This window comes from Entelurus aequoreus, linkage group LG21 (genome assembly GCF_033978785.1).
Source record: "Entelurus aequoreus isolate RoL-2023_Sb linkage group LG21, RoL_Eaeq_v1.1, whole genome shotgun sequence".
In the NCBI taxonomy this organism is placed as follows: domain Eukaryota; kingdom Metazoa; phylum Chordata; class Actinopteri; order Syngnathiformes; family Syngnathidae; genus Entelurus; species Entelurus aequoreus.
The window spans coordinates 3,712,233-3,731,314 of record NC_084751.1 but is presented as its reverse complement, the minus strand read 5'-3'; the positions used below and the strand labels follow the sequence as shown (position 1 = coordinate 3,731,314).

At 35.9% G+C, this 19,082-nt stretch overlaps 1 protein-coding gene across 2 annotated transcripts in view; it reads right to left on the bottom strand.

Annotated features, from left to right (window-relative positions):
- LOC133639111 (mediator of RNA polymerase II transcription subunit 13-like) overlaps positions 1 to 19,082 on the bottom strand; it is a 333,705-nt gene that overhangs the window by 91,586 nt on the left and 223,037 nt on the right. For both annotated transcript variants that reach the window (XM_062032256.1, XM_062032257.1), the window contains exon 4: positions 10,940 to 11,023. In XM_062032256.1, coding sequence (XP_061888240.1) covers positions 10,940 to 11,023 — 84 coding nt within the window. The remainder of the gene's footprint in view (positions 1 to 10,939; positions 11,024 to 19,082) is intronic.

The window sequence follows — 19,082 nt, the reverse complement described above, 5'->3', positions numbered from 1 at the left end:
TCACCAGTCCGGCCCACTTGGGAGTAGATTTTTCTCCATTTTTCTAAAATGAGTTTGACACCCCTGTTTTAAACTCAGACAAGTTTTAGCAAACCCCCCCCCCGCCCCCCCCCCCCTGCCCTACAGAAGCCCTCACCTGTACGGATGAGTCGTTTCGATATCCCACAAAAAAAAAACAAAAAAAAAAACATCTCTCTTCTGTTTTGACATTACGTGACCTTGGTCTACGGCCCGGCACTCCGCGTTGCCAAGACGACGGCTAATAGCTCAATGTCAGCACATAAAGGAAAGGGGGCGCGGGGGGGGAGCATCTGTGCACTATTTTATTTCGTATGATGGATGCATCGTGGAGGAGATAATACAACTTTGCTGTAAAATATACATATATATTGATGTATAGGCTGTAGATGTACTGTAGATATGCATTGTGCTTGGCATGCATGGAACTAATGAGAGGGACAGACTCTAAATGCATCAATTCAGCCGTCTGCACTAATGATTCATTTATGACCGCCCTTTCTTCTCGCCCCCCCCCCCTCCTCTACTTTTAAGCATCTGATGCAATTCGCTACCAACCCCGAGAGCGCCCTCCTCATTCCGACACAAAGAGAGCAGAAGGGAAAGGGAGGTTTTTGGAATTCTACTCCTGGATGCGCCACTATTTGCCCCCCCCCCCTTACCCCGAGGACACGCGCCAGATAAACACCAGGGAAGCTTGACAAAGGCGGGAGGCTTGGGGGTACCGACGCCCTCTGTTGGGGATAAAAGGCAACGGCGTGGAGGTGCAGAGGAGACAAAGGAGATGCTGAGGCGGGAGGTCACATGACATGAACGGAGCGACGCTCTCCCCAGCGGCGTGGGAGATGGAAAAGCGGAGCAAAATCGTACATTTAGGGGAGCTTTTTTTTTGTTTGTTGTTGTTGCACGCAGACGAGCGATGCACTTGTTTGCCGCGCTGATATTACCTCCTCCTACTTCCAGCATGTTCAATAATTCAACGCCATGAGGCTGGGAGGAGGGAAGAAGGGGGGGTTGTTTTGAAATGTCAAAATAAAGACTAGTAGAACCAGGAAGCCAACGCTGTAAATAAGGAGGTCAAGTGGCCTTTTGAACATGTATTTGCATTTATTTTATTTTATTTTAATTAATTAGTTAATTAATTAATTTGTATTTATTTTGTCCTGTCCAGCTACTCGGTTCAGTTTCAGTTTATTTGGAACATGCATACAATTACAATGTAATGCATCACATATTTTCATTACTTTTTTTATAGGAATTATTTACTTATTATTTATTATAGGGATGCTCAGTGGTCTAGTGGTTAGAGCAGTGGTTCTTAACCTTGTTGGAGGTACCAAACCCCACAAGTTTCATAAGCGCATTCACCGAACACTCCTTTTTTTTCAAATTCAGGACAAAAGTTATTATATGTTTTTGGTAACACTTTAGTATGGGGAACATATTACTTAATTTAGAGTTTTTTGGACACTAGGGGAACATATTCTACAAACCCCGTTTCCATATGAGTTGGGAAATTGTGTTAGATGTAAATATAAACGGAATACAATGATTTGCAAATTCTTTTCAACCCATATTCAATTGAACACTACAAAGACAAGATATTTGATGTTCAAACTCAAACTTTTTTTTTTTGCAAATAATAATTAACTTAGAATTTCATGGCTGCAACACGTGCCAAAGTAGTTGGGAAAGGGCATGTTCACCACTGTGTTACATGGCCTTTCCTTTTAACAACACTCAGTAAACGTTTGGGAACTGAGGAGACACATTTTTGAAGCTTCTCAGGTGGAATTCTTTCCCATTCTTGCTTGATGTACAGCTTAAGTTGTTCAACAGTCGGGGGGTCTCCGTTGTGGTATTTTAAGCTTCATAATGCGCCACACATTTTCAATGGGAGACAGGTCTGGACTACAGGCAGGCCAGTCTAGTACCCGCACTCTTTTACTATGAAGCCACGTTGATGTAACACGTGGCTTGGCATTGTCTTGCTGAAATAAGCAGGGGCGGCCATGGTAACGTTGCTTGGATGGCAACATATGTTGCTCCAAAACCTGTATGTACCTTTCAGCATTAATGGCGCCTTCACAGATGTGTAAGTTACCCATGTCTTGGGCACTAATACACCCCCATACCATCACACATGCTGGCTTTTCAACTTTGCGCCTATAACAATCCGGATGGTTCTTTTCCTCTTCGGTCCGGAGGACACGACGTCCACAGTTTCCAAAAACAATTTGAAATGTGGACTCGTCAGACCACAGAACACTTTTCCACTTTGTATCAGTCCATCTTAAATGAGCTCAGGCCCAGCGGAGCCGACGGCGTTTCTGGGTGTTGTTGATAAACGGTTTTCGCCTTGCATAGGAGAGTTTTAACTTGCACTTACAGATGTAGCGACCAACTGTAGTTACTGACAGTGGGTTTCTGAAGTGTTCCTCTGCCCATGTGGTGATATCCTTTACACACTGATGTTGCTTGTTGATGCAGTACAGCCTGAGGGATCGAAGGTCACGGGCTTAGCTGCTTACGTGCAGTGATTTCTCCAGATTCTCTGAACCCTTTGATGATATTATGGACCGTAGATGGTGAAATCCCTAAATTCCTTGCAATAGCTGGTTGAGAAAGGTTTTTCTTAAACTGTTCAACAAATTGCTCACGCATTTGTTGACAAAGTGGTGACCCTCGCCCCATCCTTGTTTGTGAATGACTGAGCATTTCATGGAATCTACTTTTATACCCAATCATGGCACCCACCTGTTCCCAATTAGCCTACACACCTGTGGGATGTTCCAAATAAGTGTTTGATGAGCATTCCTCAACTTTATCAGTATTTATTGCCACCTTTCCCAACTTCTTTGTCACGTGTTGCTGGCATCAAATTCTAAAGTTGATGATTATTTGCAACAACAAAAAATGCTTATCAGTTTGAACATCAAATATGTTGTCTTTGTAGCATATTCAACTGAATATGGGTTGAAAATGATTTGCAAATCATTGTATTCCGTTAATATTTACATCTAACACAATTTCCCAACTCATATGGAAATGGGGTTTGTAAGTAACAAAGACTTAATTTACAGTTATTTGGTTAGGGTTCGGGTTAGAGGGTTAGGGTTATAATAAAGCCATGCCGAATAAGGCATTAATAAGTACTTAATAATGACTAGTTAAGAGCCAATATGTTACTAATTTGCATGTTAATAAGCAACTAATTATTGGTGAATATGTTACCCCATACTAAAGTGTTACCATGTTTTTTTACTGGTGCACAAAATGAACCGTGCATGAACATCACCTTGTTCAAACAACAAAACCAACACAGTGCATAAACTCACAACAAATTACACACCTGCAAATCAGTCTGACTTCTGCTGTTGCCGTATCCGTAATACGCCGATAGGGAGAAGTTTTTATTTACACGATGAGTCGGGTGTGTTTTGACCTCCGCCGAACCCCTGAGGCCAACTCACCGAACCCCTAGGGTTCGATCGAACCCAGGTTAAGAACCACTGGGTTAGAGTGTCCGCCTTCAGATCGGTAGGTCGTAAGTTCAAACCCTGGCCGAGTCATACCAAAGACTATAAAAAAAAATGGGACCCATGTGGGCGGTCTTATTTACGTGGCTCACCTTCGACAGCGTCATTTTTGTTGTAGCGTGCAAGGACGGGAGTGGAAGAAGTGTCAAAAGATGGAGCTAACTGTTTTAATGACATTCAGACTTTACTTCAGTCAATAACGGAGCAGCATCTCCTCATCCGTGGCTCACTAGTACAACAACAACGCCGGAAAACCGTCCGACCGGAACCCTCTAATACCTAAAGTTCCTTGGGTGAATAATGTAAACTCACTACACCGGTATGTTTTAGCACTTTGATGGCGAGTTTACTGACAGATATAAGTAAGAACTTTACACTACTTTATATTAGAAATGGCAACAGCGAAAGATGAATGTCCCATAACAAGAAGATAGAGAAAAAGAAGAAGCTTATCGACTATGGCGTCGCCATGGACTACAAAGGCGGACGCAAGCAAATTTTTAGGAGTTATGCAGATCCCAAATACAGATCAGCAGGTACCAGAAGGTAAGAAAAGTTGCTTTTGCATAATATTGTGAAACAAAACGCCAGATAATATGTCTTACCTTACACACACACACACACACCATAATAATACTCGTATGTTGAAGCACAGTACAATCCATCAAGCGGTGCGGCTTCATAGCTTACCAAAGTCGTACTAAAACATTGTGATAGATTTTTGAGCGCAGAGTGTAATGTTGTATATTTTCAATGGAACATACAACATTTTGGTGTTGTTTACTTAAGTCATATTGCAGTCTACACGTATCTCTTGTGAGTGACTGCCATCATAGTGCCGTCTACACGGATATCTTACGTTTGACTGCCATCTACTGGTCACACTTATCATTACACCATGTACCAAATAAAATAGCTTCGAGGTCAATAAGCAAAACCAGAATTATTCCGTACATTGAGTTTGAGTTTATTTCGAACAACAACATGATACATCACAATTTCCAGTTTCCCTTTTCAACATGTTCGAAAAGGAGTAGGAAGAAGCAGAGCTTTTTTAATCCTACCCCTTTTCTTTTACATAACAGTTGCTAAAAACTTTTGTTCACTTCCTGTTATCAATTTATTCACAATATACTCCATACACTGCAAAAACTGAAATCTAAGTAAGATTAAATATCTCAAATAAGGGTGATATTTGCTAAATTTCTGTCTGATAAGATAATTCGTCTCACTAAGCAGATTTTAATGTTAGAGTGTTTTACTTGTTTTAAGGGTTTTGGTCCCAAATGATCTCGGTAAGATATTACAGCTTGTAGCTGAGATTTTATGACCTATATTGAGTAAAAGATGCTTGAAACTAGAATATCAAATGATGCAAAGCTGTGTCATCAACACTCACAAGTATAAAACTACTTTTTTAAAGTAATAATTTCTTACTTCAAGCATGAAAAAAAAAATCATAATTATCATTATGTCAAGATAATGGCACTAGCATTTACTTAATTTAAGAATATTTTCCAACATATTGAGCAAAAAGGTTTCTTTTTTTTTCTACCAAGAAAAGTGCACTTGTTATTAGTGAGAATATACTTATTTTAAGGTATTTTTGGGTTCATTGAGGTTAGCTAATTTTACTTGTTTTGGAAAGTCTTGACCAGCCGAATTTTCTTGTTCTATTGGCAGATAATTTAGCTTAGTTCAAATAAAATACCCCTAATTTTTGAATATTTTTTTTCTTGTTTTTGAACACTGACTTTTTGCAGTGTAAGTAATCACAATAAAAATAAATAAATAAATAATACTCGGTGAAGTAAGTTACATTTCATATAGTGAGATGAGTACGATTATTTTGAAGATGAATGGATGGATGAAATAAATAAATAAATACATTTATTTATTTATTTATCTAGATTCTATACGGTACATTAGGCGCACCTGGTTATAAGGCGCACTGCGGGAAAATATGGTATTCACATTGAAATACATGAACGTGCAAAACAATCATTAGAAAAATGATTGATGATGCAATAAATTGTTGATTTTTAAAAAATCCGCCAAATGCCCATTTCTATTTATTGTGGAAAAATTGCAGGGAAATAAAAAAAATGATTTGCTGCCTTGGCAATGAGGACTTTTCTCAACTCTCTTAATCTGTCGAGCGAGGACACGAGGTCACTGACGTTTTTTTTTTTTTTAAAGTCAAATCAAAACGACACCCCATGAAAGAAACGCAAGCAGTTACAAAATAAGGTGATAAACAAAAGTGGGGGAGGAAAAAAAAAGAGATTGGAGTCACATGGAGTTTCTGGCAGGAAACAACAAAAGAGCACAGTTCCCAAAAGAGAGGCAAATAGATTCACACTTAAATAACAGAACTAATGTGTGATGACACCATCCTTGTGAAATCAACTCCAAGTCTCTTTGGCGTACATTCTACAAATTTGTGTGTTTTTTGTGTGTTTTACACCTTTTTTTTTGTTTGTTTGACTTCAGCATCTAAAGAGGAATACCATTAACATTTGAATGAATACGGTATCAATTCCCAATACCTGGAATGTATGTGTTAATAAATGCTAATTAGTTCAATTAAAAAAATCTGTTTTTATGTAGCATTTAACAGTGAGCTGATAATTATAACTGTGCTGTCCAGTTGTTTTGTCTTTATTTCTTACACTTCTGAGTCTCATTTGCGAGTATTATAAAGTAGACTTTGCATGCAGTTGTAATTCCAGAACTGTCACGACCCGTGGCCCGGATCATGTTTTGGTATTTTTGGTTAGTTTTGGACTCCCTCAGTTCCTGTTTTGTGCACCCTTGAGTTTGTTCTAGTTACCACGGTTGCTTATTATTTTCACCTGCCTCTGATTGGTGTTCGGGACGCTCACCTGTTCCCCGAGCACTAATCAGAGGCATTATTTAAGCCTGCCTTGGCCTGGCTTCATTGCTTGCTTTTTCTACAGTTAAGTGTTAGCCTTAGCTTCGAGTGCGATCGGCACATTTTTCCTCTGGCTTATTTTCAGTTTTTGGTACTTGTTTGACTTTCGGCAAATAAACCGTGTTCCTACCTGCACGTCCTGTCCGGAGTGTTCCGTCTGCATCCCGGGGGAACTAACCCCGCAGTAAACTGCGACCCCCCCTCCCACGTGACAACGGCAGTATTGCGTAGGCTACACTGTGTTGCCAAGTCAGGAAGTAGTCTTTGCTATTAAGCTGAATCAGGTATTTTGTTGCCCCCTAAAAAGTGTTTGAACTGTAAGTATTGCAGGTATTACACATCAGTTGTTTGATTGTGAATGCATCTTAGGTGAAGTTTTTTATTACCAAATTGGGAGGTGTTGAAATCGTAGAATCGCTAATGCTAATCAGTAGCATGTAAATGGAAAATCCGATGTAAATTAGCATTGAGCTAAGCTCATTTTGAAAAGCGGAGCCTTACTGAGTGTTTTCCATCAGGCGTACCTGCTTTTTTGGGATAGAAAATTGTAAAATTACAGAGAGGCAGTCCGACGGAGTCTGCTTAAGTGATGGTCTGCCCCCCATACTTGGTTGACCAGGCTGGGATTGCAACCAGGCGTGATGTCTCATGAAACAAAGGTATCGAAAAATGACGCCGTTTGATTTTATGTGACCCGGTAGAACCGGCAGAATTCGGTCTGTGCCTATAAAAGTACCGAACTAGGTACCCATTCATATTAGTAGTATTGATTAGTATTGACCTAGATGTAAGTCAACCCTAAATCTTAAAGGACAGTCTTTTAAAAAATATTGCATTTATTATTTGTATGTATTTATTTGAAATTATATAGTTTTTAATATTTAATTTTAGTTGAATATTTAAAATAAAAACTTGATTTTACTGTCTGTGAAATAACACGTACTGGATGGCAATAAAAAAAGGACATTTTATTTCTTGACTCCATTTAACTTATCACCATTCTCTTAAAGGAGCCATATGTAAACATTGCATGTCAAGTCATCATTTAATGGCCGTGATATATCAAAAAGCATTAATAAATCATGTTCTTTTTGAATACCTCTACAACTTATAACAGTAGTTCAGCCAGGATATGCTCATTTCAAAATGAGATTTACAGCCCCGAAATCCTGTTATTGTTTTCATTTCGATGTCCCGCCCTCCACCGTTTTAACCGATTAGAAAGTCATTGAGTGTGTCACACCCAGTTACGCACCGCCATCTTCGTCGAGCTACTACCACTGGTTAAGTTACTAAACATGTCAGACCTTAGTAAATCCAAAAGGCCTCGTTACGATTCCCAACTTATTCATGACAAAGCCAGGAACAAAACGAGGATTTGTATCGAGTATGCCTTTGAAAGATGGAGACGACGGAGAATATTTTTTCATCTGACGCCAAACTTGCCAATTTCCTCCTTGATAGGTAAGTCAGGCCTGTTAGCCTGTATGTCGATGTGTCATCCAACTGACAGGGAAAAGTATATTTTGGACAAATACAACCTATGTGGATATGGGTAGTGTCAGTGCCTATTTCGTTCTCAATATGCTGACACGCTGAGGAAATGGGTTCCAAAATTAGTACGGCTGTCATCATGGCAATGTGAAACGTATGGACACAGCCAAATTAAATGATAAAATAATTAATTTGTGTTTGCATATTGTGGACTACATGTACCAAGTAATATGGCAATCTGAAACATTTGAAACAGTAGCCTATAGGGCTTGGCATACCTTGGTAAAATGTCTCCTCTTTAGTTTTGGGCGTACATTAGGCAGCTAAGCATGCTCTACTTAATTTCACCAGTAGCGTTGGTTGTAGTTCGTTTTAAGTCTTTGTTTTCTGATAGTACTGACAATAACGACTGACGCGAAAATGAATGTTTAAAATGCGGATTTACGCGTTTTCGCAGACATTTCACATGCCTTCACTATAAAAAAAATAATTTGCTGCCATGTGCAATGTCAGGCGAGTCTTAAATTTATATTGTTTTCTGCTACATATGGGTATCATCACACTTTGACCAAATAAAATACATAAAAAGGACGAAACTAATTCTACTAACTGTCAGTAAAAAGCTGATGATTACGATGCTAATAAACCCATAAACCTCTTCAATCTATACATAGGATTTATACATCAATTTTAATTTAAAACTTTCAATTTGTGTATGATGTGAATGAAGCAAGACTTGATTATTTCCTGTTCTAGGGTTACCATCACATTGTTTTTCTTCCTACTAACACTGGTTCGGTCGGTTATGTGGTGGTTGTACGGTATTGGTATAGTATCGCGATACCAATGTATTATATTCGGTACTATACCGCCTCTAAAAAGTACTCCCAAACCCCCCGGCCCCCCGTTGTCGTCACATTGTGGGTTTTACGAGCAGATGAGCATGTTCGGCAGCGCACAAGCACAGAGTACTTACAAGCAGACACAGTGTGTAGACAGAAAAGGGAGAACGGACGCATTTTGGCCTAAAAACTAGAGATAAAGGTGAAGTTATAACACTGAAACGCCCTCAGGAAGAGGTGCTTTAAGACATGGCTAGCTGGCTCGCGGCTAAAGTCCAGCCGCAATCGGCAGTGTTGTAGCTACTTCTAAATCACTAATCCTGGTCTCCATGGCAACATATAGAGTATGTTTCTTACAAGTATCATGCCTGCAGGACGAGGAATAGCTAAACATGCTTCACTACACACCGTAGCTAACAGGCATCAAAATGTAAACAAACGCCATTGGTGGATCTACACCTGACATCCACTGTAATGATATCAAGTATAGGAGTGTATCTAGTCGATACTTCTATGATTACGTCCATATTTTTTGGCTTCTTTTGTTTTTTTTAAATGTACATTAGGTTTCTAAACTCAGGAAATATGTCCCTGGACACATGAGGACTTTGAATATGACCAATGTATGATCCTGTAACGACTTGGTATCGGATTGATGCCCAAATTTGTGGTATCATCCAAAACTAATGTAAGGTATCCAAACAACAGAAGAATAAGTGATTATTACATTTTCAACAGAAGTGTAGATAGAACATGTTAAAAGAGAACGTAAGCAGATATTAACAGTAAATGAACAATTAGATTAATAATCCATTTTCTACCACCTGTTACGGAGCCCCTAAAGGGACATGGGTGAATTTTTTTTTTTAATCTTTTTTATTTTATTTTATTTTAATTTTTTTTAGACATGTATCTCGTGCGCACGAGAAACTTTTTATAAAGTTATAAAAAAATATATATATATTTTTATTATTTTAATTTTTTTTAGACATGTATCTCGTGCGCACGAGAAACTTTTTATAAAGTTATAAAAAAAAAAAAAAAAATGTTATAATTTTTTTTTTTTTTTTTTTTTTTTAGACATGTATCTCGAGAAAGTCAAATTATAATTAATTTTTATTTATTTTTTTATAACTTTTTAAAAAGTCTACATGTCTAAAAAAAAAAAAAAAAAAAAAAACTATATAAAAAATGTTTTCCCCCCATGTCCATTTAGGGGCTACGTAACTTGTCCTTAATAATGTTGACAAAATAATAGAGTGGAAAATAACACAATATGTTACTGCATATGTCAGCAGACTAAATTAGGAGCCTTTGTTTGTTTACTTACTATCAATCAATCAATCGATGTTTATTCATATAGCCCTAAATCACAAGTGTCTCAAAGGGCTGTACAAGCCACAACGACGTCCTCGGTACAGAGCCCACATACGGGCAAGGAAAACTCACCCCAGTGGGACGTCAATGTACTACTAAAAGACAAGTTGTCTTGTATGTTCACTATTTTATTTTAAGGACAAACTTGCAATAGGAAACATATGTTTAATGTACCTTAAGATTTTTTGTTAAAATAAAGCCAACAATGCAATTTTTTGTAGTCCCCTTTATTTAGAAAAGTGTCAAAGTACCGAAAAGTATTGAAATAATTTTATTATAATATTGGTATCGGGACAACACTAGTGTATGATGTGAATGAAGCAAGACTGGATTATTTCCTGTTCTAGGGTTACCGTCACATTTTCTTTCCTTCTTACTAACACTGGTTCGGTTATGCGGTAGCACAGGAAAATAGCAATAAAGTAAATATCCCACTAGTCTATAGTCTCCATCTCGTTGCCTACAAGGTGGAACAAAACACATATACACACACACACAACATAAAGAGGTGACAAAGCCACCATTCAGTAAATCGGTCTGCTTTTTTAATAGTCTGACGCTGCAGGCGTGCTGCTGTTAGCCCCGAGGACGAGGGGAGGCTGGACAGCGCACATGAAGGACATCCCGCTAGCTGTGTCACTCTATCCAGACGCCAAACGAGGTCTAGTTCAGACTAGTGACTGTAAATCCTCCACCACCACAAAGCGCAGTACAAGACTCTTTGGTCCACTTACCTGCTGCCCAGAGACTTTCCCTGCAGCTCGTGCGGCTTAAAGAACCATTTTCCCACACGCATGAAGCCTTTGTCCATCAGACATCTGCAGGAGTCAAAAGAGGACAACTTCAGTCTCAAGTTGAATGATTCATGCTGATTGTCTCTCTCGTCTTGTCGAATAGGTGGAATTAATGGCAGATGAATTGCTAATTGAAATAAAACTGAGATGAAGTGGTTAGTAGTAGGGGTGTCCAATCTTTTTCCACAAAGGGCCGCACACTGACGAGCCAAAGCATGCAGGGGCCGTTTTGATATGTTATATTGTTAAAAAAAAATAAAAAAATTGTAGTGTCCCGGAAGAGTTAGTGCTGCAAGGGGTTCTGGGTATTTGTTCTGTTGTGTTTATGATGTGTTACGGTGCGGATGTTCTCCCGAAATGTGTTTGTCATTCTGGTTGGGTGTGGGTTCACAGTGTGGCGCATATTTGTAACAGTGTTAAAGTTGTTTATACGGTCACCCTCAGTGTGACCTGTATGGCTGTTGACCAAGTATGCCTTGCATTCACTTGTGTGTGTGAAAAGCCATAGATATTATGTGACTGGGCCGGCACGCAGGTTTAGGCGTTTTAAAAAGTCATACATTTAAATTTTTTAAACAGATACCGATAATTTTGAAACCAATACCGATCATTTCCAATATTACATTTTAAAGCATTTATCGGCCGATAATGTCGTCAGTCCGATATTATCGGACATCCCTAATTATTAGTATTAAAAAATTAGCTACCATATTTGCTTATTATGCTTACATTTTTACCGTTGTTTTTTTGTCTGATTTTATTTTGACAATATGCCAAACAAACAAAACTTGAGCTGCGGGCCGCAAATGGCCCCAAGGCCACACTTTGGACACCCCTGGGTTAGTGCAATACTTGGCTACAACTGTGCTATGGGCAGGAATATATTTTTCAATATACTGTACATCAACGTAAACAATACAAAACTAATATAGTCAAGGAGATTTAATCACATGCCTAATCTTATTTAGTAAGATGTATAGAAATGCACTTATTAGAAAACTGGCTTAATTTGGGAGTAACTTGGAAAAAAATGTTTTAACAAATATTGTTCTTTTATATTTATTCCTGATTTTATTTTGTTTTTGTTTTTTTTTATATGCAAAAAAGTGTTAAAAAATAATTGATGATGCAATAAATGGGTAATTTTTTGCAATTAATCAATCAAAGAAACGTAGTCAAATGCCTATTCCTATTTTATAAGAGTCTGCACAAAAAGCAATGCACTCAATACAAAACTGTATTTATTTAGGGTTTACTTTAGATGAATGTGTTGAACAAATATTGGTCATTTGTATTTAAACTTGATTTTATTTTATTTGCATTTTATTTAATATTAGAAACAATTAATTATGCAATAAATTAGTAATTGGCCCAATTAATCAACTGAAATAAAAATGTTTTGTTTTTTTAAACAAATATTGTTCTGTTATGGTTGTACTGGATTTAATTATATTTGCATTTTTAACTTGTTTATTTTATATGCAGAAATATATTAGAAACAAAAAATTGATGATGCAATAAATTCATAATTATCCCAATTAATCAATCAGGAAAATGTAGTCAATTGCCTATTCTTATTTCATAAGATTCTGTACAAAAAGCAATGCATTCATTACAAAACTGTCTTTATTTCGGGTTTACTTGAAAAAAAAATGTTTTAGCAAACAAATATAGGTAATTTGTATTTAAACTTGAATTTATTTTATTTGTATTTTATTTAATTTTACAGCAAAACATATTAGAAATCAATTGCTTATGCAATAAATTAGGAATTGTCCCAATTAATCAATCAAGGAAATGTAGACAAATGCCTCCTCCTATTATTAAGATTCTCTGTAAAAAGTAATGCACTTATCACAAATTTGACTTTTTTTGGAGGATAATTTAAAATCTGTTTTGAACACACAAAAAAACATTATTTAATATAATGTATATGGTTAATTTTATGTCAATTGCATTTTTATTTTATCTTAATTTATATTAAAATACATACTAGAAAATAACAATTGATGATGCATTTTTATTGTCATTTTTATTTTAAACAAATCATTAGAAAAATAATTGATGATGCAAAAAAATTTTTATTTTCCCAAGTTTCGTCAAATGCCCATTTCTATTTAGTTCTTATTTGGTATATCATATTAATTATTAAATATATACAATACAATATAATATTTTCACCCACTCTATGGGGTGTATCACAACCTCACAGCAACAGAAAAGCATTCATTACAAAACTGTTTTTATTTAGGGTTTACTTGGAAAAAAAATGTTTCAACAAACAAATATTGGTCATTTGTATTTAAACTTGATTTTATTTTACTTTTCATTTTATTTAATTTTACAGGAAAAAATATTAGAAATCAATTGCTTATGCAATAAATTAGGAATTGCCCCAATTAAAAAATCAAGGAAATGTAGACAAATGCCTCCTCCTATTTGTTAAGATTATCTGTAAAAAGTCATGCACTTATCACAAATTTGACTTTTTTTGGAGGATAATTTAAAACAAATCATTAGATAATTTTAAACAAATCATTAGAAAAATAATTGATGATGCGAAAAAATTGTTATGTTCCCAAGTTTCGTCAAATGCCCATTTCTATTTAGTTCTTTTTTGGTATATTATATTAATTATTAAATATATATAATACAATATAGTATTTTCACCCACTCTACGGGGTGTATCACAACCTCACAGCAACAGAAAAGCATTCATTACAAAACTGTTTTTATTTAGGGTTTACTTGGAAAAAAAATGTTTCAACAAACAAATATTGGTCATTTGTATTTAAACTTGATTTTATTTTACTTTTCATTTTATTTAATTTTACAGGAAAAAATATTAGAAATCAATTGCTTATGCAATAAATTAGGAATTGCCCCATTTAATAAATCAAGGAAATGTGGACAAATGCCTCCTCCTATTTGTTAAGATTATCTGTAAAAAGTCATGCACTTATCACAAATTTGACTTTTTTTGGAGGATAATTTAAAAATCGGTTTTTAACACACACAAAAAAACATTTTTTAATATAATGTATATGGTTAATTTTATGTCAATTTCATTTTTATTCTATTTTAATTTATATACAAATAAATATTAGAAAATAATTGATGATTCTTTTTTATTGTATTTTTATTTTACATGCAAAACAATTATCAGAAAAATAATTGATGATACAATAAATTGTTAATCCTCACAAATTTCGTCAAATGCCCATTTCTATTTAGTTCTTATTGGGTATATCATATTAATTATGAAAATGTAATATAATATAACATTTTCACCCACCCTACGGGGTTTATCACAACCTCACAGCAACAGAGAAGTCTACTAATGTCTCCTCCTCAAAGTGGTGTCTTCTTTCACACTTCCAAAATCTTTCACTTTCATCCCATCATTTTGATGGGATCAGGCTGTTGAGTTGCCGTGCTCCTTATTTGGCTTGCCCTGCTATTTTTTCTCCTCACTTCAGTGACATTTCACACGCACACACACACACACACACACACACGCACACACACACACACACACACCGTCTTGTCTGTCTGTGTCTCTGTGCCAGGGAATTCCAAAGTGGATCCTCAAATCCAGGTTAAAGCTTTACAAGATCATTTGATAGACTCCGGTTGGCAATGTAAAGCTTCCTCAGCCTATATGCACGTCCTGGCTGCTACCTGCACCGTTCATTCGTTCATGTGTTACACAGGTGAAACTCCCAAAATGTTTTACTATCATGCAAAGGTTCTTTTAATCCAGCAATTAAATTTACAAGGTGAGGCTAACATATGACATAGGCTCGTAACGTGCAACTCAAGATATTTCAAGTCTTCTTTTGATATACCGTACAGTCATTGTGATGATTATGGCTTACAGCTAATGGAAAACTTGAATTAAAAATCTCAGAAAATTTTGGATTTTCAAAAATAAAGCCAGAGCTGGGCCAATATTTTGACTAGGGGGCCACATTGAGAGAGAAAAATGTGTCTGGGGGGCCGATGTGTATGTGTGTATAAATTATATGTACACATTTAGCTGTAAAAACCTGCTGTACAGTATGTGTGTTTGGGTCCCTTTTTTTCAGGAACACTAATACCAAAAGTCACAATGTCCGATAGAGTTCTAAAAACGTTATGACAGACCACCTCAAATAAAACGGAATGGAATTTTACAGTTTTTTTACATCACCCCTCTTTTACTTCTCAGACCAGAGCTTCCATAGTTGTGTATCTTTTACAATCAAGCAAAATAAATAAAAAATTTAAAAAAAAAACAGCAAAATATGAATGCAAAGTGTAATAAACACCTACAATATGATATATTATCACGTAAAAATATGTTCCTTACAATTCAAAGCAATTAACTGTAATTTCACAATAAAATACTGCAATCAAAGTCATGTGTAATATCACAACAAACTACTGCACTGTTTTAAAAAAAGAGCTGATAAAATATGAGATACAAAGACTAGATTTTAGGACAAAAATACTATAAACTAGTGAAATTAGACGTACATGCAGCTAGTTAATTTTACATTTTAAATCCTAGGTTTGTATATCTAGAAATTAGCAGGACTTTTAAGGTACAAATAAGTATTTTATTCTGGAAAATCAAGAATTATTCAACTTGCAATTCTTAAATTAAGCATTTTCAGGATGTCGCAAAATCTTAAAAAAAAAAAAAAAGCGGGTAAAACCAAAATATCTTATTTGAATAGTTAAGCACGGTGGTACAGGGGTTAGTGTGTGCCTCACAATACGAACGTCCTGGGTTTCGATCCCCGGTCTTTCTGTGTGGAGTTTGCATGTTCTCCCCATGACTGGATTTTCTCAATTATAACATTTTTAAAGTAGAAGAGACAAATGATAATTATTCATGCTATAAATTAGGATTCTGATGTAAAATCAATGACTAAAAATAAGTAAATAGCTCCAAAAACTAGGGACATTTCTAGAAATCAAATGTAAAATCTTGTAAGTACTGTATCTTCTGGACCAGAGGGCTCACCGGATTATAAGGCGCGCTGCCTATAAATGGTCTATGTTTGATCTTTTTTCATGTATAAGGCGCACCGGATTATAAGGCGCATTAAAGGAGTCATATTATTAATTTTTTTTTCTAAATTAAAAACACTTCCTTGTGGTCTACATAACATGTAATGGTAGTTCTTTGGTCAAAATGTTGCATAAATTATGTTTTACCGATCATCTTCAAGCCGCTTTCTGACATTTGCTTCCGGATGCGCCGTTTTGTGGGCGGTCTTCTTTACGTGGCTCACCTTCGACAGCGTCTTTTCTCCGTCATCTTTGTTGTAGCGGTGTAGCGTGCAAGGACGGGAGTGGAAGAAGTGTCAAAAGATGGAGCTAACTGTTTTAATGACATTCAGACTTCAATCATCCGGAAACAATAACGCCGGAAATGTGTCCCAAGAAAAACCGTCCGACCGTAACTCTCCAATAACTAAAGTTCCTTGAGTGAATAATGTAAACTAACTATACCGGTATGTTTTAGCGCTTTCATGGCGAGTTTACTGACAGATATAAGTAAGAACTTTACACTACTTTATATTAGAAATGGCAACAGCGGAAGATGAATGTCCCATAACAAGAAGGTAGAGAAAAAGAAGAAGCTTATTGACTACGGCACGGACTAAAAAGGCAGATTTTTCAGGACTTATGCAGATCCCAAATACAGATCAGCAGGTACCAGAAGGTAAGAAAAGTTACTTTGCATAATATTGCGAAACAAAACGCCAGATAATATGTCTTACCTTATACACACACCATAATAATACTCGTATGTTGAAGCACAGTACAATTCATCAAGTGGTGCGGCTTCATAGCTTACCAAAGTTGTACTAAAACATTTTGATAGATTTTTGAGCGCCGTGTGTAACGTTCTATAGTTTCAATGGAACACATACCATTTTGGTGTTGTTTACTTGAGTCATATTGCAGTGTACACGTATCTCTTATAAGTGACTGCCATCTACTGGTCACACTTATCATTACACTATGTACCAAATAAAATAGCTTTGAGGTCTGTAAGCACAACCAAAATTATTTTGCGCATTAGGTGCACCGGGTTATAAGGCGCACTGTCGAGTTTTGAGAAAATGAAAGGATTTTAAGTGCGCCTTATGGTCCGAAAAATTCATGTTCACAATCTACTCATACAAGTGGCTCAGCTGCAAAAGTGCTTCTTCTTTAGGTTCAGTCTGGCGGTACGCAGTTTACTTTACCCAACTGCTGCCCCTCCGTTGTTGTCTGGTACTGCATGTTACTTCTGAGAGGTTTTTTTCTTTCTCCTTCAAAAGTTAAATTCAGATGTATTTTTTTTTTAGAAAGTAAAAGTAGCTATACGCTAACTTTTTGTTGTATAAAAACATAATATGCTATGGTATGTCGCTAACTTGTTCCGTCACCTTTTTCTTTTCTTTTCAGTGTGGCATTACACTGCAAAAAGTCAGTGTTCAAAAAGAAGAAGAAAAAAATACAAAAAATTTGGGGTATTTTATTTGAACTAAGCAAAATTATCTGCCAATAGAACACGAAAATTCGGCTTGTCAAAACTTTCCAAAACAAGTAAAATGAGCTAACCTTAATGAACCCAAAAATACATATAATAAGTATATTCTCACTAATAACAAGTGCACTTTTCTTGGTAGAAAAAAAAAGAGACCTTTTTGCTCAATATGTTGAAAAATATTCTTAAATTAAGTAAATGCTAGTTATCTTGACATAATGATATGCGCTCGGCATCATGATTTTTTGTTTCATGCTTGAAGTAAGAAATGATTACTTTAAAAAAAAGTAGTTTCATACTTGTGAGTGTTGATGACACAGCTTTGCAACAGTTGATATTCTAGTTTCAAGCATGTTTTACTCAAAATAGGTCATAACATCTCAGCGACAACACTGCAAAAACAAAAATCTAAGTAAGATTAAATATCTCAAATAAGGGTGATATTTTTCTTATTTTCTGTCTGATAAGATCATTCTTCTCACTAAGCAGATTTTATGTTAGAGTGTTTTACTTGTTTTAAGTGTTTTGGTCCTAAATGATCTCAGTACGATATTACAGCTTGTTGCTGATTATTGTATGACCTATATTGAGTAAAACATGCTTGAAACTAGAATATCAACTGATGCAAAGCTGTGTCATCAACACTCACAAGTATAAAAGTAATTTTTTAAAGTAATAATTTCTTACTTCAAGCATGAAAAAAAAAATCATGACTTTGACACAATTGTGTCTCTTATTAAAACAAATGACGGCCAAATGGACTTTGCTGTTTTATTTTCAATGAAACAATAGAAAACACGTACTCATATAGTAGTGCACTTGTTATTAGTGAGAATATACTTATTTTAAGGTATTTTGGGGTTCATTGAGGTTAGCTCATTTTTCTTGTTTTGGAAAGTCTTGACAAGCCAAATCTTCTTGTTCTATTGGCAGATAATTTTGCTTGGTTCAAATAAAATACCTCCAATTTTTGTATTTTTTATTCTTGTTTTTGAACACTGACTTTTTGCAGTGAAGCTGTAAAATCTTAGTGAGATCACTTGGGACCAAAAACCCTTAAAACAAGTAAAACACTCTAACATAAAATCTGCTTAGTGAGAAGAATTATCTTATCGGACAGAAAATAAGCAAATATCACCCTTATTTGAGATATTTAATCTTACTTAGATTCCAGTTCTTGCAGTGTAGTCCTTTATCGTTGTCCATGTTTACAACTTGTCTCCATTTAAAAAAAAAAATTACCAACAACACCCGTGCATTCCAGAGACCTTTGCTCTCTCTCGCAATCCGCGGCCATTATTATTAGATTACTTCTAATTACCTTGCTTGTCATTGTTTGATTAAGACCTTCCTAATTGACTCAAATTTACGGTCATTCGAGCGGAGGCAAAAAAAATAAATAAAAAATTAAATCACCTGCCTGCGACAAAGTTTATTTCCGCCGCGCGTCACGGAAGAGAAAGCCATCTCTTTTCGCGGCGGCGGAATAGTTAGCAATAAAAGACGTTAGCTTCAAGGTAATAGGAAGGTTAATTCCGTCTGCCCCCCGTGATG